At 34.1% G+C, this 22,525-nt stretch overlaps 1 protein-coding gene across 1 annotated transcript in view; it reads left to right on the top strand.

Moving 5' to 3' along the window:
• Positions 1-22,525, top strand: part of LOC115878279 (integrin alpha-PS2) — a 250,658-nt gene that overhangs the window by 113,137 nt on the left and 114,996 nt on the right. Inside the window, exon 5 of the mRNA XM_030894733.1 lies at positions 14,052-14,113. Coding sequence (XP_030750593.1) covers positions 14,052-14,113 — 62 coding nt within the window. The remainder of the gene's footprint in view (positions 1-14,051; positions 14,114-22,525) is intronic.

Below are 22,525 nucleotides of genomic sequence, written 5' to 3'. Positions count from 1 at the left end.
AACGGAGGATACAGTCTCATTAAGAATGTGATTATCTACAATTTTTATCTGAAAACTTTTTGTCTAAAACAGATTATAATGGAATTAGGGACAATTTTCAAAATAGCCGAAATCTGTTTTTTTCGAAATATCTAGTAAGCCATGAACTTTTTCAAAAATCTGAAAGGCGCATATTTATGATCCCACAAAACTGCAGTTCTTTCCCCATTTAACCGACTTTCTATCTCCAGTAGTTTCCGAGATACCCATAGAGAACATCGTAGGAAACTCACCCTGTATACATATACGGCTATACCTTTGTGGCGGTTTCATTTCTTGAAAAGAATTCTGGTTTTTTCGCCACTGGAAAGAAAATCGACAAAAAATGCTTAACGTTTCAGGATATCCCCCCTGAAACGTTAATTTCTCATCCTGCCGTCGTCAGAAGCAAGAAAAACACAAAGAACAAATAAAAAACTGTTCAAAATATCTAAACACAACTATTCAAGAACACTTTTGTTTTTTTAGCAGATGCATCTATTATAAACCATTGACGTTCTGTTTAAATGTCATAATTTTTTGGCTTGTAACAACGGGAGGAAAACATACCTTCTAAAAAGTTAACCATTTTTTGTCAATTTTCTTCTAGTGGTGAAAACCTCAAAATTCTTTTCAGGAAAGCATGGTATAGCAGTTTTTTGAGTTTTGAAGAATATAAATCTTGACATCTGTACAAGATTTTCTGTTTCTGAACTCTGAATAATTTCTGTAATAATAACTCCCATCTTTGAAAACAGTGATAAAAGACCATAAGTTGGCCAGCTGGTCCCGAATAGGCTGTGATTGAAAGCATAAGGATGCCCTTGTTAAGTTTACTATACTCACCGGCACCCTAAAAAATTGACTAAGTTTGATGATTATGATTAAGATTTTAATGAGACGGGCATTTTGGATAAAAAAAACTTTCTTAGATGTATTTCTAACATTTCATTTTTTAAATTATCCCATTATTTCTATTCTTTTATGAGCTACAGATTTTTAAGTAAAGTATGGATTTCAGAGATTCTTTTCTTGACAAAAACAATAATTTTATAATAATTTTAATAGCGTATATGTCCACCTCTCGCAGCAATAACAGTCTTCGACGTACCTATCGAATGAATAAGGGTAGTTATTCTTTCTTGATCTACATATAGCTGGATGAATATCAAGCTATAGATCAAGAAACCCCTTTAAAAGAAACCCCTTCTAAAATTGTAAAGTTTATGGTGGAATGTGATGACGATGAACAGCTCTTTTAAGTTCATCATACAAATGTTCGATTGGATTGAGGTCGAGACTACAAGGAGACCATTCCAACCTCATCCAGGTTAACTACTCAAACTTCTAACTCGTTACCCCGCGCATCGTGGGGCTTGGCATTATCAGGCATCAGTATAAACTGATTTCCAGTGAAAGGAATAAATGGATCCACAACTTCTCGGACATCCTCAATATAACGGTGGGCATTGAGAGCTCCATTTTCAACAGATTCAAGATTGTAAAAATATCAGTACTTTATTTAAAAATGTGTAGCTCATAAAAGAATAGAGATAAAAGTATAAGTCAAAAAACGAAATGTTAGGAATACATATCTAAGATCACAGGAAACTGTTTTTTATCCAAAATGCCCGTCCCATTTTTTCCACAGGGTGTTTCAAATTTATTGCAAAAAACGAAGTTTTGATTTATCCCGGTATAAACCCCTCATAACTGAAATATATAAGCCATTAAAATAATAAAAACTAATGCCATCAAATTTATCCACAAACTAATACTATAACCATAAAAATCGGATTACAAATTCAAAAGTTATAAAGCATTAAACTTAGTCAAAATTTTAGTGTGGCGGAATTATATGCCGGAGAGTTTATAAAGACTTTTTCAACTGGTGCATCTCAGCAGAGCTTTTAGCAATATTTAAGGCCATTCAACATATATTGACCTCCAGATATAAGAGATGGGTCGTGGCTACCGATTCATTGAGTTCCATTTCAAGTATCTCCTCTTTCTACTCCAACCATCCACTAGTTATGGCAATCAAAATGCTTCCAGAAGGCCAATATCAACCACTACAGCGTCATTTTCCTTTGGCTTCCGAGCCACATAGGAATTCCTGGCAATGACAGAGCTGATTACTTGGCTGCAAAAACTTCCAACCCTCATAAAACCAACCTCGTTTTCTCCGTGCAAGATCTAAAGAATTGTGGCAAACATATGATCGATAATATAATCCAACTAGAATGGGACTTAGACATGAATGATAATAAGCTTCATGAAATCAAAAGGGACTATTTTGAAAATAATGTAGTTAACTTACCTAGAAGAGATTTCGTTGTACTCATTAGAATTCGTTTAGGACACACGAAACTTACCCATGAACACCTCTTTAAAGGACAGAACCAGCCCATTTGTGAAATATGTAATCTCCAATATCCGTCAAACACATTATCTTTGAATGCCCAAAGTACGCGTTAAAACGAAGACAACACGGTATCGTGGATAACCCAGAGGTAGCCCTTTCCTTCCAAAATAACACGGCTATGTTGGATTATATAAAGGACATCGACATATATAAATATTTACGGAGAACTTTTAATTTAGACATAAATATATAAATAATGGGATAAAGTGGCGCTAAAGACTCTACAGTCGATGCGTCTTTAACACATATCTCTCTCTCTCTCAACTGGTGCATGGCTGTAACATGTTGGTTACAATTTATTATCGGTACACAATACTTCTACTTCAATATTTCTGTCAATCACAACCACGCCATCTCCTCGACCTTCCCATTAGGAGCCTCTATTGTTCTTGTCACGTCTTGACCATCGTCGGTGACTTCAATTTGAAGAAAAGTCTCTGGTGCAACGCGGTGCACGTGCGAGGCTCATCTGTCCGCCAGATGCACGAGACATTTACGCATATCCGCATCCCGTAAACTCCGCTCGAAAACGACCAGTCTTTCTGTGTTTTTTATTTTTCTTTTGCCGGCTCTGTATTTCCGACCTGTCGACTTCCCGACAAAATATTAACAACCGTCACGGACCGGGGGAATATTTGTTTTTCGAAGGGATAACTGTAATGCCGCGAGAACGGTAATAAAATAATTATATACGCCGTAAAACTCTATATATTTAGCTCATTTGATTTGCCACACATCTATATTTTTTATTCGTTTTGTAATAGTATATCGTGTTTATGTATTGGGTGCTACAAATTTGAGGTACGAGCATTGGTATCTCGGAAACCGTAATAGATACGAAGATGGTTAAATTGGGGCAAAGTTGCGTTTTGGGATGTTCATCAAGACGCCATCAAAAAAGTTGTAAAAATTTCAAGGATTGCTGAGTTTTTTAAAAAAAAAAACAGATTTTTTGCAAATCAGTTTTATTTTTTCCTGTCGTTACTTTTTAGAAAATCAAAAAACTAATTGCATATTCTCATAGCCACTTTATTAGGGTATCTGATAGTATTTTTAAATTTTCAAATTAACTGATAATTCGTGAGATACAGAGGTCAACTTAATTTTTTTAAATACAGACCTACATTTTTTGTTTCGGATATTGAAAGAACTCGGTCTCCTGAGTACAATGATATGCCACACATATTTTTTTTTGTTTCGGACATTTAAACACAATTTATTTTAAACTAATATCAAATCCTTTTTACCAAGATTTGTAGCACCCTGTATATATAAATTAAAAATAAGTTTTTATGATCATTATTAATTGAACAATAACTGCATAAAATTGTTTGGGAGGAGTATCTTTTCTTATCTATTTTGTTGGGATTTCAATTATCAGTCATCAATTAGGGTACTTTTTTGTTCTCTTTAGTTATCTTCTATTGGTCTAGGTTATTTTATAATTTGTACTTTTAAATGTAGTGTTATATAAAATAATTTACAAATTTTATTTAAAAAATTATAAAAGTAATTTTATTAATTACCAAAATAATTTTATTACATTTAAAAATTATTTTATATAAACAAGTTAAAATATATACTAGTTAAATTTAATTTTACTTTTTTTGTAGCTGACCATTATATATTTTTTGACCTATCTACAGACATCTATCTTTTCAGAATCTGGTAATAAAATATTTTAGACCTTTTTAGTTATTCTTCCTGGGATTTTTGGCCCGTTGTCTTTTTCTCGGTAATTTAATGCCCTTTACACGTCTGTCCTGTGCTACGTGTTGCTATTCTTGGTGATCTTAACGACCATTAAACAAGACAACTCAATTTTGAGACAAAACGTCAACTCATCTTCACAAACTTATCAGATCCACGAAATCCTACGTAGTTATATGACTGGATATTATCTTTTTATAATTAGTATAGATTGACGTTATTAGTAATTGTTGTAATTATAAACGGTTAGAGATTAGTCTTATTTACTATAATTATCTAATAATTAGATCCTAATTATTAGAATGCATGAAAAATTATTAATGTAAAATAAAATAATAATCTATATCTTGTAATAAGTGACTCGCTGATTAATTACGATCCTGCTTAAACCACTCAACCTAAGAAGCTCAATTTTGGCATACAGGTTGATTCTAGGGTATAGAGGTTCGATTTTTCGAAATTCCAGTTCCAAGGGGGTGAACCCACCCCTCAAATATTACAATAGGTTTTATTTAAAAAACGGTCAAGTTTCCGAAAAAACGCTTAAACATGTATATTTTATTTTGTTTTTTGCATATTTTAAGGTTTTTTAAAAATGTATACAAGGTGTTTCGAAAAATCTGGTCATTGATTAATCACGATCCTGCTTAAAGCGCTTGACGTAAAAAGCTGATTTTTGGAAAACGGATTGACTTTAAGGTTTAGAGGTTCTATAATAAGGGATTTTTCGAAACTCGAATTCTAAGGGGGTGAAGCCACCCCTCAAATATTAGAATATTTTTTATTTAAAAACCGGTGAGTTTTTCGGAAAACTTAGAAACACGTATATTTTATTTTGTTGTTTTACATATTTTAAGTAGATGGTGGGGTGTAGAGGTTCGATAAGGAGGGGTTACTCGAATCTCAAATTCCAAGAGGGTGAAAACGCCCACCAAATATTACAATATTTGTTATTTAAAAAACGGTTAGTCTTTCGGGAAAAGGCTTGGACACGCATAATTTATTTTGTTTTTTTACATATTTTGAAATTTTTTAAAAAATCATACAGGGTGTTCCAAAAAGTTGGGTAATTGACGATTCCGCTTAAAGTGCTTGACGTAAAAAGCTTATTTTTGACAAACGGATTTTTCGAAAGTTAAATTCCAACGAGATGAAACTACTCCTCAAATATTATTAATTTATACAGGGTGAGTTTCCTACGATGTTCTCTATGGGCATCTCGGAAACTACTGGAGATAGAGAGTCGGTTAAATGGGGAAAGAATTGCAGTTTTGTGGGGTCATAAATATGCGCCTTTCAGATTTTTGAAGAAGTTCATGGCTTACTAGATATTTCGAAAAAAACAAATTTTGGCTATTTTATAAATTGTCCCTAATTCCATTATAATCCATTTTAGACAAAAAGTGTTCAGATAAAAGTTGTAGATAATCACATTCCTAATGAGTTTGCGTTCTCCGATTTTTTCTAAAGCCTGTCATTTTTGACATATGACACAAACATATGTTTTTTTAAATGGAAACCATAGTTGGCTATGACTTCATAAAAAGCGCCATTTTTGAACCTTTTCAGCGATATAAGCTATAATATGTTTCTTTCACAAAATTACTGAGTTATAGCCGATTCTCATCTTTCTTGACTAATTTCACTTAGCCATGCAAACAAGTTCAATCGTCGTTGCTCTCAGAAATGTGAAATTCTGTCACATCCAATATTTGTTAACTAAAATATATATAATAACAAAAAAAAATTGCCGCCGGGGGGCACGTATACCCGCCCATACTAAAATATGTGAATATCTCGAAAACTGCTTTGACTGATTTTGATGTTATTACAAATTTTGTTGCAAATATTATTTCTAATCTTAAATTGAAAACCGCGTTTCGCTAGCTACTGTAATTTTGGAGTTACCATTTTTTAAAATTTTTAATTATAAAGATTTATAACTTATAAAAAGACAAAATATAAAACGGCTCTTTACAATTTTCACTACACAAACTAAAACTTAAAAAAATAATATCACTACGTACACTTTAAGTTATTTTAGAAAATGTTTAAAAAATCGGCAATAAAATTATTTTGAGTACATAAATGCATCTTTTTAAAACTGAATTTCTAGCTATTGTTACAGAACGACCGGTCGACTTAATTAAGCTTCTCCTGTTTCTAGAGTGCCTCTTTTAATTCATAAGTTCTTTTGTAAACCTTGTTGTTAACCATACAGCATAAAAAAATCGTAAATGGATAGGTCAGGTGACCGAGGAGACCCATGCAATTGGTCCACCTCTTTCTATCCCTGAGTCTACATAATTATGATATAAATAATTTTTAACATTTCTTTTATTGTGGGGGGGGGGGGTTGGTGTGTCATAATGAAAGTCATGTTGGAACCACTGTATTAATGCGCTAGTATCTAAATTTAACTTTTCTAACATGTCTTGAAAACCGTTCTCTAAAAAACGTAACGTTCACTGGTCAACGTATCCTCGAAACTGTATGGCCAAGAAAAGTTGAACCAATAATCCTACACGCTTTTCTTCATTTAAAAAACTCTTATTTACAATTTTTGTTTATGTTAATTTACAAAGATTGGATGTGACAATTTCACATTTCTTTGAGTAACGACGATTGAACTTGTTTCCATGGCTAACTAAGTGAAATTAGTCAAGAAAGATAAGAATTGGCTATAACTCAGTAATTTTGTGAAAGAAACATATTACAGCTTATATCGCTGAAAAGCTTAAGAAATGGCGCTTTTTATGAAGTCATGGCCAACTATGGTTTCCATTTAAAAAAAAACATATGTTTGTGTCATATGTCAAAAATGACAGGCTTTAGAAAAAATCGGAGAAGACAATCTCATTAGGGATGTGATTATCTACAACTTTTATCTGAAAACTTTTTGTCTAAAATAGATTATAATGGAATTAGGGACAATTTTTAAAATAGCCAAAATTTGTTTTTTTCGAAATATCTAGTAAGCCATGAACTTTTTCGAAAATCTGAAAAGCGCATATTTATGACCCTACAAAACTGCAAATCTTTCCCCATTTAACTGACTCTCTATCTCCAGTAGTTTCCGAGATACCCATAGGGAACATCGTATGAAACTCACCCTGTATAATAATATCGTTATATTGTTTTTTCTCCAAAATTTTATCCAGTTTGTATGTTAATGGAAATTCTTGCTTTGCTTTATCATCACCAGTACAAATGATTAATTCGACGCGAACGAAGTCGCGGGTACACGCTAGTATACTATATAAAAAAATGCATTCCTTCAGGAAAGGTTTTAAAAGCGACGCTATACAAAGAAATTCACTGAGGCCTATTTAAAACTGATTATTTATATTTACAAAGCCGTAATCCAAATAACCACACACTTTCACCATACCAATAATAAGGCACTAATTACAAGTGAAAAAAGCGCGCTTTTTAATTAACGTACTAAGAGACTAAGTGGCCGAAAGCTCATTGACTTTACGCTCGCTAAACATAGAGTCCTTTATTTCTTTCTGGCAGTGTTTACGCTCTGGGCGCTATTTCAGGCCGGAATAAGGGACTTCTGTAACTTCTAATTCAGTAAGTTAACTAACTGGCTGGCTGGCTTCTCGTTCGTACCGCGAAGAACAGTAAACAGACACCCGAACAAGGAGATGAAATATAAATTGGAAGTTGGTGAGGGTGGCTCGGCTCGCTCTATTTATTTTAGGAGGCGAAAGGCTCTCAGATTAAGTCGTTAACGGTGTCAGTATCAATAACGATTTGGAAAAAAATCGGTCCAAAAATAGCCGGGCTAATTGCCTGAGAGATTTTGAATGACGGGCTTGAACAGCTGGCTAAATTATTATTAATATTTTCTAAAAACTAGCTATTTCTATTGCAGTAGGTGTAAAACAGGGCTGTATACTTTCGCCGCTACTCTTTAACATCGTTCTGGATGTAGCACTAAATAGAGCATTTAAAGAACCACTAGGGATACAATGGGGACTCTTAAGCAGGCAAGACCTGGATTACGCAGACGATCTATGCATCTTTTCCCATTCACATTCGGATATGTCTCAAAAACTTCTTAGACTCCAAGAGGAAGCTAATAATGTCGGTCTTCAAATCAACGTGGCGAAAACCAAAGAAATGAGGTCAAATACTCCCAACAACCAAGATCTATACCTCTCCAACCGAGCCATCGAAAGAGTTGATGAATTTCAGTACCTGGGAAGTATGGTTCAGAGCGATGGGGGCACAGAGAAAGATATAGAGAAAAGGATTTTGAAGGCACAAAGAGCTTTTGGCATGCTTACACCTGTGTGGAAGTCCAGCTCTTCAATAGCAATGTCAAATCTATTTTGCTTTATGGATGCGAAACATGGAGTAAGGTTACGCGTGGTCTCATGGATCGCCTACAGGTGTTTGTTAACAAGTGTCTTCGAAGAATATTGAGAATTTTCTGGCCCAATCAAATTAACAACGAAGAACTGTGGAGAAGAACATCACAAAGTCGAATAGATATCGAAATTAAGAAAAAAAAGTGGGGCTGGATTGGGCACATTTTGCGCAGACCCCACAGAGATATCGCTAGACAGGTACTTGAGTAGAATCCACAGGGAAGACGTGCCAGGGGAAGACCAAGGAATACCTGGAGAAGAACAGTAACCTCTGAAGCCCAAGAGGTCGGGAAAACATGGGGAGAAATCAAACAGACAGCTCAGAATAGGATTAGATGCTGATTAGTATAGCGGGTGCGTCTCAAAAGTGGCTCACCCTAATAACTTTTGTATTTTTTCAGATAAAAAAACGAGAATTGGTATGTTAGTGTATGACATAAATTAGGATTGATTGACCTATTTAATTGATTTTGGTCACTTCCTGTTTCACCGGAAATGACTACAACTTCTGATTTTTAAATGGCACCCTTGGTATTTTTTTACTTTATTCGATAGAAAATGACATTCTGAATAGAATAACATATCATATGCCAACTTTTGACATTCTCGCTTAATAAAAAATCTTATTTTAAAATTCAATCTAGAGTGCCATGGCTATATTAAAAACACTAATTCTTAATCAAGGAGACTTGGAAAAATAAATTTGATCGTCTAATGTTTTTAGTGTCTTGTCCTGGCCAGTTAAAAAATGCTCAAATCGTATTTTTAATCATATCTCAATTTTTTTCAAATGGAACGAGGGTGGCTCATTAGCATATTTGGAAAAGGCATTACGAATAATTTGATACACACTTGGTATTTCAAGTCAAATTTTCGTTACGAACCGTAAGTTATAACTTCAAATAAACCCTATGCGAAAATATCAAAAGTTGACATATGATATGTCATTCAATTCAGAGTGGTATTTTCTATCGAATAAAGTAAAAAAATACTGAGGATGCCATTTAAAAATCAAAAGTTGTAGTAATTTCCGGTGAAACGGAAATTGACCGAAAACAATTGAATCCCTCAATCAATCCTAATTGATGTCATATACTAACAAACCAAATCTCGTTTTTTTAATTGAAAAAATAAAAAAGTTATAGGGGTGAGCCACTTTTCAGACAAATTATTTGTTTCTGTAGCCTCTTTGTAAATTAAAAGTTAAAGTTTCTCTCGTATAGTATACGGTAGGGGGAAAACAAAATTTTTATATTTTGGCTTAAGTTTTAAACACCCTGTGAGATGATATATCAAAGTAAATATTTAAAAAAATGCTCTATCATCAAGTTGCATCTTTTTTTGATATTTTATTTTTTGGGTCACCTCAGTAGCTTTATTTTTGTTGGAGATGTTCTCTTTTCGAAAAGACAGTAACGCTTTGCAGAAATTTTTGCATTAAAAGTATGCTTTTGCTTTTGGTCCCCATCGACACCTTTAAAATATACATAGTTTATTGTTTTTTTAATGCCACGGTCATGGAAAAGTTATCATATTATTTTTTGACAACATACAAATTAAAAAAAATAGCAACATTCAACTTCTGGATTGAAAACTATCTCTTCTTGAGTAACAGCCATCTATCTGCAATAATATGACTTTTAAATGACAGTGATATTAATTGAATAATAAACACTATTTCATAGTTTTGTTGAGACCAAAGAGAACCAAAAATGGCATGCTTTTAATGCTAAAATTGTTATTAATTGTTATAGTTTCTTTCAAAAGCAAAAATCCCCAGAATTGAGAATAGATATATATCTTGAGGATAATTTGGTCTGTATTCTCCACCCATTTACTCTTATCTTTCTCAAGTCCTCTTCTACATCCTTTTTCCATCTGCTTCTCGGTTTATCCCTCCTTCTCTTTCCACCTATTTCACGTCTCATCATCATTCTAGGAACTCTTGATTCAGCCATTCTTTCTATGTGTCCCAGCCATCTCAATCTTTGCAGCTCTTGCTACTCCCGTCGTACTTACTGCCCGATGTAGTTACTTTAATTCTTCATTTGTTCTTCTGGTCCATATGTTGTCTATCTTCTTTCCTCCAAAAATCTTTCTCAGCATTTTTCTCTCCCAAATCTCTAGCCTCGAATTTTCCGTTGCATTGAACGTCCACCTTTCACATGCATACAGCACTGTTGGTCGTATCACTGTTTAGTACATTCTGATTTTTAAGCTTCTAGAGATGTTCTTACTCTTAATAATTTTTTTGTGTGCTAAAACATCTATTTCCTGCCATTATTCTTGCCAAAGTTTCCTGAGTTACATTTGGTTTCCTTATAAATACAGTTCCTAGATATGTGAATGTATCTACTTCCTCAAACTTGTATTTTCCTATTTCTTGACATCTTTCCTTCTTAAAATCCCTATCTGATCATTCCATAAACTTAATTTTCTTCTCATTAAACACTAAGCCTACTTTTTGCGCTTGATCTTCTAGTCTTTTGGTCACCGATATCAGATCTTTCCGATCTATTGCTACGCATTGGTATGTTTTCTATAACAGAAGGCCATCTCTGTAGATTCCCGCATTTTTTATAATTTTTCTAATACTACACTAAAGAGTACTGAAAATATTTGATCTCCCTGTTTTAATCCGTTCATGATTATAAATTTTTCCGTTGTTTTCTTGTTTGCTTTGACTTCATTTATTGTCACTTGAAGTGTCAATTTTATCATCTTGGTCAGTTTCTTGCTAACCCCTAATAACACCATTTAAAAAGCATTTAAAAATAATTCAACCTTTTTAAGACCAACTGGCAGTAAGGGCATTTGACGCCGTTTTTTTCAATCGTATGTTATATTTTAACAAGTAAAATAGTTTAAAAAATAGTAAAAAAGTTTTTAGTAAGACAGGGATGTGTGCTGTCTCCTTCGTTATTTAATGTTTATACTGAGGCGGTTTTTCGGGAAGCTTCCTTTTCAACAGATTGCGGTATTCAGCGGCGAAGTCATTAACAACATTAGATTTGCCGATGACACAGTTTTTATTGCCGACTGTGATACTGGTCTCCAGAGTTTAGTGGAACAACTTGAAGGCTCCTGTAAGAAATACTGGATGAAAATCAATTCCTCTAAAACTAAAGTCATGGTATTTGGAAAGAACCAAAATGTACTAATTCCTATTAAAATAGAGGGCAATACATTATACCAGGTCTACAAGTTCAAATATTTGGGGTCCTGGTTAGTTAACACCTTGAACAACGACGTGGAAATAAAAACCAGAATAGAAAAAGCGAGAAATGCTTTTTTTAAATGAAGAACATCTTTCAGAACCCCAGATTGGACCTTGAGTTGAGAACTAGGCTCATTAAGTGTTATGTTTGGTCAATCCTATTATACGGAGCAGAAACATGGACACTGAAAGTTCAAGAGATGAATCGCCTCGAATCGTTCGAAACATGGATATATCGAAGAATGCTTAAAATTCCATGGACCATATCACAAATACCGTCTACAACAAAATAGGCAGAGAAAGAGAATTGCTTAATATCATAAAAATAAGAAAAACATCATACTTAGGGCATATATTGAGAAATGAAAAATACCACGTCTTACCAAAAAGGAAAAAGAGGTCTCGGCAGGATGAAACTATCTTCGTTGAGAAACTTTTGAAGAACGCATTAGGAAAGCCGAGAATCATGAAGATTTTGCCAATGTGATTGCCAACCTCCACGAAAGAGACTGCACGTAAAGAAGAAGAAGAAGAAGAAGTTATATTTAATATACACACACCGGAAAAATCTAGGGATATAATTTTATTAAAGTTAAAAATAAATGTTTTGAATAAACAACCACATATTTGTAGGCCGATTCTTTCTACTTTGATTGAAACAAAGTAGTCACACTAGTTATTTCTAAATTTGGGATATTTGCAGAAGTGTTTGTGCATTTTTTGTCAAATGTATAAAAAGCACCTAGCATCAATTGTTCGAATTTAACCTGTACTGGCTATGTTTTTATGATAACTGGCCAGAATTCATTCAAATAACTCTGTTTAGTATTAAACGACATTATGGAGCGTAGACATCTTAACAGACACGAAATGCTAAGGGCCATGGGTATGCTCGAAGCTGGAATGCGCCAAATTACTGTAACGTAACTAGAGCATTAAATACAACGCAAAGTGTAATATCGCGATTAAGTGCACGCTACCATGAAAGTGGTGATGTTGCTGAAAGGCACACAGGGCGACATCGCATTACTACCCCTCAGCAAGATCATTTTTTACATTTAAATGCTCGACGCCGACCGACTCTTACAGCACCAGAGCTTAGTTTAATTCTCCAGGAAACACATAATGTAACCGTTAGTCCTGACACTGTTCGCAATAGATTAAGAGAGGTCAATTTAAGAAGCAGACGCCTCTGGAGAGCTCAACCCTTAACGAGAGGAAATCGAGAGGTACGATATTTGTGGGCTCAAGATCATGTTCAGTGGTCAAATGAACAATGGGCCAATGTTCTCTTCACAGATGAGTCACGCTTTGGAATTCATCCGGATTCGAGAAGGCTTAGGGTATGGAGAGAACCGGGAAATCTTATTCGGTTGGATCATGTTCAGGAAGTGCACCCTTATCAAGGTGAAACAGTTATGGTCTGGGGAGGAGTCCAGCTAGGCCGAAAACCCGATCTCGTTTTTCTTGAAAGGTTTCTAACAGGAATCACATATCGTGATTTAATTGTTGAGCCTGTCGTGTTACCATATGCCAATTATTTTGGGAGAAACTTCATTATCATGCATGACAATGCACGGCCTCATACAGCCAGAGTGGTAAGTGAGTTTATCAATGCTCATCAATTAAACATCTTACCCTGGCCGGCACAATCTTCTGACCTCAACCCCATCGAGGACATATGAGGCGCGGTCCAAAGAAGAATTTTGAGCCTCGTGAAACTCGTAGGGATCTGGTTCGGGCCGTGAATGCAGCGTGGCAGGCTCTACCTCAAGAAGAGATCGACAACCTGATCAGGAGCATGGAGAGACGACGTAGGGCTGTAATGAACAGTAGAGGAGGCCATACCCTTTATTAAGTAAAAATGGTTTTATCTTTATAATTCACAGTTTAGAATAAAAAAAATGTGTGTATTTTTTGGGTTCAATAAAAACCAAGGTAAATTTGAAAAATCGGTAAATTTCGCATTTTTATTTCCAATACGTCCTGTAGACTATTTGTTTATTTTAATTTTATTATATCAGAAATGCAAATAATAAAATTACTGACGATGGCTGGATAAAATTGTAATATCCCTAGACTTTTCCGGTGTGTGTATGTGCGACGATATAGGTACTCACAATTTTAAAATATTTTTTTTTACTCTATACTGAAATTGAAATTGTAAATTAAATTTCATAAATAACATTTCTAAACGTGTCATTTAAAATTCTAATGAACACATAGAGATTTCAACACGAATTAAAAATTATTAACAAAATAATTAAAGAAAAAAACTAATTTAAATCTTTCGTTTCAGGTAATTGGGGATACCACAGACAAGGCTCTTGTCAGGCCGGATTCAGTGCCGCTATCAATTCAGTGAGTATTCAGAAATAGATTTTTTTCGAAAAACTATTTTTAGAGTTGTTTTCGTTAGGCCTCTCATAACTTCTCGATTACGGACATCTGCGCCCGTAGATTTAATTGGAATATTTTGATTTCGGTATTATGCTCTCCTTCGACAATACTTTGAAGATTTTGGCCCGTTAAAATATGAAAATATTTAGATTTAGTAATTTTATAGGCTGCGTGAACTAATAAGAAGACGGAATTTTTGATATATTTATGTTTTTAGCATGTAATGATGCAAGAAATCTAGAACAATAGCCTTTCTGCGTATTTTTAAAACATTTAAATTTTGCTCTTTATCGGCCCATTCTATACAGGGTGCTACAAATTCGGGATACCAGCATTGGTATCTCGTTAATAGATAGGTACGAACATGGTTAAATTCAGGCAAAGTTGCGCTTTGGGATATTCACCAAGAGGCCATAAAAGTTTTAAAAATTTCAAGGATTGCTAAGTTTTTGGAAAAAAACGGATTTTTTGAAAATCAATTTTATTTTTTCCTGTTGTTACTTTCTAGAAAATTAAAAAACTAATTACACGTTCTCATAGCCACTTTATTAAGGCTATCTGATAGTATTTTTTCAAGGTAGCTGATAATTTGTGAGATACAGAGGCCAACTTAATTTTTTTAAATACGGACCTGCATTTTTTATTTCAGGTTTACAATATGCATTCGAAAGTATAAGAAGAAAATTCAAAGAGCTATTAATGAAATTGAACGAAAAATAAATTTGTGCAATAGGGACGGTGGTAACCCTTTCGAACATGTAGAGCATTAGAAACTAGTTTGTAGAAGTTGATTTATCTGTAACTACGACTAATATTATGCATGTTATTAAATCGCACACTGAGATTCCAAATTCATACTAAAAAAAAAAGTTAAAAATAATATCTTTAAATTGCTGACCTGGATATTATTTATTTGAATCATCCAAATGGCTCGATTTTCCTTATTCAGTGTTAATTAGCGCTGATCAATATTGTTGCGATGAATAAAATCAGATTACCTAAATAATTTAAAAAACCAGAGTCGGTCTTGAAATTATTTTAATTGAAATGGAATTTGGTTTAAGTATTTATTCTCATTTCCAACTACAGCCTATTGCTGCCTTCCCGTTACCCTACGCCACACATCTCGATTTAGAGAATCATCAGCTTCTAGGTTACGAGCTTCCATTGGTTCCGTAACCGTTCCGTTCCAGGATTTTCTAGGTCTACCTCTCTTTCTTCTGCCCTGGGGAGCCCATTGAAAAACTCTTTTTGGCCACCTGTTCTCCGGCATACGCAGAACATGTCCAAACCATTTTAAGCTGGATTTTTCGATTCGATCTAGTACTGTTTCCTCCGATGCATTCATGATACGCCTGACCTCGATGTTTGTCTTTTTTTCCATCCTAGATATACCTGCACTTCTTCTAAAGTAGTCCATTTCAACAACTTGGATTTTGCGCTTCGCGTCTGCACTCAGAGTCCATAGCTCTGAACCATAGCAAAGAACTGTCTCCACCAATGTTCTTCCAAGTCTCTTTTTAGTTGTTGCAGACAAGTGTCGGTCCCACCAGAGGCTGTTAAGACATCCAATAACTTGTTTGCTCTTCTGAATTCGGGTTTGTATTTCTACTTTGCCCAAACCCTCGTTGTTGATAGTAGCACCCAGGTATTTAAATTTGTCTACTTGTTGAATCTGGACGTTATCATTAATGAAGACTTCAAAACAAGCGTTGGAATTGACAGCTAAGTATTCGGTCTTCTTTAGACTAACCTGAAGTCCCCATTTGTTGTATTCTTGATAAAGCCTCTTAGTCATGAACTCTAGATCGTATCGTCCTGCGCAATCACGACCTGATCGTCTGCAAAGCTCAGTGTAAATAGTGTGTTGTCCCCAATGGGTATTCCCATACCTTGACATTTCGTCTACCATTCCCTAAGGGCTACTTCGACCTAAGCGTTGAAGATCAGAGGAGATAAGCTGCATCCTTGTCGCAACCCTTTTGTGGTGTTAATTGGATTAGATAGCCTGTGTCCTATCTTAACGTACGATTCATTTTCTTTATATAGCTCTTTTATTATCTTAAGCAAAGGTCTATCTACTTCTAAGATCTTCAAGACTTCCCATATCTTGCTGCCGAGAATAGAGTCGTACGCTTTCTCCAAATCAATAAATGCTAGATGGACTTCTTGATCTACTGCTATCTTTTTTTTCATCACCTGCTGCAGGACAAAAAGGTTATCCGTGCAAGATTTCCCCGGTGTGAATCCGCTTTGGTCTTCCGAGATTTTGTCACCAATACTGTCCCTAAGCCTACCTTGTAGCACCTTTCCAAAAAGTCTGCTGACCGAACTGTTAATGCTTAGGCCTCTATAACAAGCGGGGTCGTTACGATTTCCCTTTTTAAAGATGGACACTATGTAAGCCACTCGCCATTCTCGGGGTAGTTTACTTTGCAGGCAGCACTGGTTAAATAGATCTGCCAGACGCCAGCGCAGTCTTTGGGTTCCACACTTTAATAATTCCGCTACAATATTACCAGGACCTGATGACCGCCCATTTTTCATTCGATTGAGACTTTGATGTACTTCTCTTTCGCTTATCATTAAAGTGCCTGCAAGGTTGTTCTCATCTTCTACTGCTTGAAATTCTGGTCGGTTTTCTGTCAGTAATTCTGCATAGTAGTTGCGCCATTTTTCTATATCCATTCTATTCAAGAGCTTTTCCGTTTGATTGGTTTTCATTTGTCGGATTGTTCTCCATACCTCAGTACTCCGTGCACCCCCTATTAGGCTTTCCACTTGCTGACACCTTCTTTCCCAAATATTTGTTTTTCCTACCTTAATGGCGGCTCTCAAAACAAAGAAAAGTATAAAGTATGACAAATCATTGTACTCGGGAGCTATTGCTATTTACTGCAATATGCTGTATGTCCGTCTGTCCGTCTGCCTGTAACACGATAACTCAAAAACCGCTAAACCGATTTTAACCAAATTTGGCACAAAAATACTGTGGCACCCGAGAATCTGGCCATTAGTTTTTGGTGGGAGTGGGGGGTTGGTAAGGGGGTAGTATAGGGGTTTAAACATTTTTAAAAATCGTAACTCTAAAATTACAGTAGCTAGCGAACCGCGGTTTTTAATTTAAGATTAGGAATAATATTTGCAACAAAATTTGTAATAACATCAAAATCAGTCAAAGTCGCAGTTTTTGAGATATTTTTGAAACTAAAAGAACTGCTTACCAACTTTGTATTAACATATTTTAGTATGGGCGCCAATTTTTTAATAGTAGGCCGTGATTGATAATAAAAATAATTATTAGAAGAATACTGCTATGTCTTGTTTTATTTTGGCAGCTACTAATATATTCTTTATATATCAGGGAAACTTAACACCCCACCGCTATTTGTAAATGTTGGAAACAATCTTACAGGAACTTTTAGATATTCCTTTAGCTAATTTACTTGAAATATGCCAGGGGCCCCATGCTCCTGGTCGCAACTTAGAAAATATGAGAATTTCATAAACAACTATTTCCCAAAGCCAAACCAAACCAAATTGCTTATTTTAATTAGATCACCTTATACTTTTTGATTTTTGAATTCTACATGAAATTCTAAACACATTTTAGTAGCCGTTTTTCAATTATTCGTTTCAATAGGAATATTCCCAGAACTTTGCGAAAAAAACGGTATGTAATTAAGTATTCTTTTCTCTGAATTCAATTCTACTTAGCTGTGTAAATCTTTATAAGGACTGTGCCTTTATATAGACTTTGAAAAACTGCCAATGTTAATGTAGGTATACGTAAAGATTTTTCCTAACATCTGACCACAACAATTGTCTTTTATTCATGAAATTTCAAGTAACTTACTAAACGCCAACTTATATGGCAAATATAATAGAAATATTCAATGCCGGTTTGATTGAACCGAACCGACGCCTTTTATGCCGATTGCCGTTAGTGTCTATTCTAAATCGTTATGTATATATTCCGTTCCCACATATCTGCATCCCATGATCTTACCTGCAATGCCCAAGATCTAAGATCAAATGCGCATACGTTTAGTTTATGCCGCATCTAATGAATACTATAATTCGGTTAATCTAAACTTTGAACTATATTTTATGCGATCTATCCTTTGAATAAGAAGACTAAGGAAGGAGCATATCAAAAATCTTAGGTACACCGCGATGGACCTCAAATATGGCCGACTTAAATTCCGGTTTATCAGTGTCGTTCTAATTTTATTTAAAAAATGTAAAACTATGATGTACTCAATAATTTGTTGTTTTATGTTACGTCGTGAATAAATGTTGGTAGTTATTAAAATTGTTATAAAAATATATAATTCTAATAAAAATAGATAAGTTATAATAAGTATTTATTAACACAAACATCCGATACGCTACTGAAGCAGGTAAGTCAAATTAACGTATCTAAATTCTTTGACATCTAATCTTTGACAAGTAATAAATAAAAGCTAAAATGCAAGAAAAATATATAATTTAGTTAATTTAAGTGAATTTCTTAAATGATCGGTTTACTACACGTATGTATATTATACAGGGTGTTTCAAAACAAATGCGAAAAACTTCAGGGGGTGATTCCTTGTTCAAAATAAATGGTAGTTTGCTTTATAAACGTTGGGTCAAAAGTCAACCATTAGGGAGATATCGCGGTACAAAGATGGCGGAAAAATAATGTTTTTATTTTTATCTTGAAAACGAAAGATAGACTAATGAAATTTTACGGAAGCATTACTGTTATGAAAACACACTTTCTGGTATTTTTTCACTTTTTAAATGAGTGGGAAGGGGTTGAAATAAACTACCCTTATCATTCTTGTTAATGAAATTTAAAGAAAAATCTTATCAAACACATGTAAAAAAAATTAATTTTGATAGTTTAGTTTATTTAGAAACTTTTTTTTTATCTCTCTTGTGTTTTTTGATAAAACTCACCGATTTGAAATTAAAAAATAAAATGTAAAGCATTACATGTCAGGACAAAAACATTTTTAGATAAAGAATCTAGTGGGCAGCTGTAATTTTTAGGAAAAATCTAGTCGGCCGCTGTCACTTTTTAGGATGTTTCTAATATTGTTTTATTTGACATTACCCTACTGCAATACGTTATTATCTAGATTATTATTATTATCATTATTATCACTAGATTCTTAATCTAAAAATATTTATAGTCCTGACATGTAATGCTTTACATTTTATTTTTTAATTTCAAATTGGTGAGTTTTATAAAAAAAATACAAGAGATAAAAAAGTTTCTAAACAAACTAAACTATCCAAATGAATTTTTTTGCATGTGTTTGATGAGATTGTTCTTTAAATTTCGTTAACAGGAATGATAGGGGTAGTTAATTTCAACCCCTTCCACTCATTTTAAAAAAGTGAAAAAATTACCAGAAAGTGTGTTTTCATAACAGTAATGCTTCCATAAAATTTCATTAGTCTATCTCTTTTCGTTTTCAAGATAAAAAATAAGAACATTATTTTTCCGCCATCTTTCTACCGCGATATCTCCCTAATGGTTGACTTTTGACCCAACGTTTATGAAGCAAACTACCCTTTATTTTGAACAAGGAATCACCCCCTGAAGTTTTTCGCATTTGTTTTGAAACACCCTGTAAAGTCACTTACTAGCGAAAAGTTGTTCCATTATTTCACTCAATTTTTGCCGAGATCTACCGCACGCTACACAACCAACTATTTTAGAATCTTTTTCGATAAATCGCGATAGTGTCACTGTTAATTTAAGTTCTGCCACAATTTCCATCTAGATTTACTACCTTTATACAACTATCAGTAGTAGAATAAATAATAAATAACATAAAATAAGCTCTGTAAAGACTGACAAATCCACAAAATTTCTAATCAAATTCAAATGTGTCAAATGAATCGTCAAACAGAACTGTCAAGGTTCCCAACCCTAGAGTGCTTTTATGGCGCTTTTTCCGCCCACCATGCATAAATACATGGATAACATTATGCTCCTTCCTTAGTCTTCTTATTCAAAGGATCTATCGATAGTTGAATATTATCTAGAGTATTTTCTGCAGATTGTAAATAGAATGATCAGGAATATGTAGGTTTCTTTGTTATGCATAACTTACTAACATATACTGAAAAAAAATCTATTGATTTTTTTAGTCAATTTATTAGTCCTGTTTCTGTAAATTTCATTTCAAACTTTATTTATTTATTTTCCTAATTATTATGTTATTTTCCTAATTTGTTCATGTTGTCTAGGCCACAGATCATACAGATTATAAACTTTGTTTTTTCTTTATTGTGTTTCGTGGTTCCAATTTTCGGAATCGGACACTAGTTAGGTTACTAGTTTGCGCACATAGCACGCCAACCAAACCACTTATGGCCTCTAAAATTGTGCACAGCGCCTGACCGGCACAATTATTAGAGAAATATCGGAAAACCGAATAGCGTCATGCAGTATTTACGCGTACCTTATCATGGTTATGATCAAGTTACGATATGCGCTAGTCAATTTTTAACGCAACACCCGCTAATAACGTTACCGCCTGACGTAATTTGCGGATCAATAATTACACCAAGCGCTGTTTCTAAATAACGTTTAAAAATTACTTAAATGGGCATGTGTAGGTATTTGACAACCGGGGCCGGCCGGCGAGAATTTTATTTTAGGTTATGTTTGAATTGTTTTGAATTATTACATTAGTTTTATTAGGTAATTTGGTATTTAAGTAGCTGGGATTAGTTTTAATTAAAAAAATATGGCCCAAAATATGGATTCCACCTCTTCCAATATTAAAGAACCTATAAAGAGGCTTAGGTTTACAGCAGATAACGACTTCTAAGAGAATTTGTTGCTTGTTGCCCTAAACCCACTGGCACACCTTGAACAATAAAGCACTGGAAATAGGCACTTTAGCCCTTTAGTTTTAAAATACCTTATAAACAAAACAATTTAAAAGTTTTAAATTAAAAGTTAGGTTAAGTTTAAATAGCGGACGCGACGCGAACAGAATCCTTTCCGATCCGATAACTATAAATGAAGAGAGTTAATACCAGCTCACGTAAAGGAAATAATACCTGGCCTTATTAACGTCCATGCACGCTATTCGGTTTAGCGATATCTCTCTATTATGCTGTTTATTGTTATTTTACGCCAGTTTATTTTTGCGCAAAGGAAATTTTACTCGTTTGCACATCGTCATAAAAAAACAATTTTCCTACCACGAATTAGGGATAAGATTTTTATCTGTATACATATAGTATACCTAATCTGTGTCTAAGCACTCTTTGACCAACTTCTAATTGATGATTACTGAGTTGATCGCTTCTAAGGCTGCTTCATTATCGGATGAGATGGTTCTTTCTAGTTTCCGCTAGTTCCTGTCTAAGATAAGTTGTACGCATCTTTCTATAGCGTAATTTTTTGCCTGACAGATGCGGGGTGAGTCTCTATTGGTTCGGAGTATTTAGTTTTTGGCCCAAATACTGTCCTGCTCTGGTTTTGAAAGCTTATGATATATTTTTTCAGTAGAAATTTTTTAGTAGAAAGTAGAAAGTTTTTTAGAATTAACTATGTAGATCATGAAATTTTCCTTGATTTCCATTTATCAATAACTTAGTAAAATTGACCTATACCAGGTGCGTCTGAAAAGTGGCTCACCCCTATAACTTTTTGATTTTTTCTGATAAAAAAATAAAAAATTAATTAAAAAAAGTTAACATATGATATGTCATTCTCCCCCGGCATACAATGTGAATCTTGAATAAGTGCAAATATTTTCAGGGCTGGTAGATCTCGATAAAAGAAACATATTTTCTCTTTACCGTTTTTCAAAATTACCGAGTTATTTACTTCCAGAAATAATATTTTTTGCTTAAATTTTGAGAAACACTGGATCTTTCCTAGGTTTTCTTTCTTGTAAATTTAATCTACTATCTATGTTGTCATATTATCATGAAATTATGTTGTTTAACTAAAAACTAAAAAAAATCCAAATTTTCATTTTTTTTTTCGTGAAAAAAACTCATAATCGTTTTTTTTTGGGGTCGAAATATACTACACTGAAAAAAAAGATCTCTCAGTCGAAATGAATATGACTTTTGACCCAAAAGATTGGCGCTTTTCAATAGGGCCAAGAACGACGTTTCTTTGCCCAAAGCATTAACTATCTTTTCATAAGCTTTAAAAAATTACTTTAGAGAATAGGAGAATCTATCTGTCCAAAGTATTTCACTCTTGACCCAAAATGAATATGCAAAGAAGTTCTTGCTACAAGAACAATAGTCTCTTTGATTCATGCAAAAATTCTTGATTGAAAAGGGACATTTCTTGATTAAAGAGACACTTTTCTTAAACCAATAGCGAATACTATTGACTCA

Source organism: Sitophilus oryzae, unplaced genomic scaffold (genome assembly GCF_002938485.1).
Source record: "Sitophilus oryzae breed Bouriz unplaced genomic scaffold, Soryzae_2.0 scaffold_1507_pilon_pilon, whole genome shotgun sequence".
Lineage (NCBI taxonomy): Eukaryota > Metazoa > Arthropoda > Insecta > Coleoptera > Curculionidae > Sitophilus > Sitophilus oryzae.
Note: the sequence above shows the minus strand (reverse complement) of the source record. Positions and strands in the feature narration are given on the sequence as shown.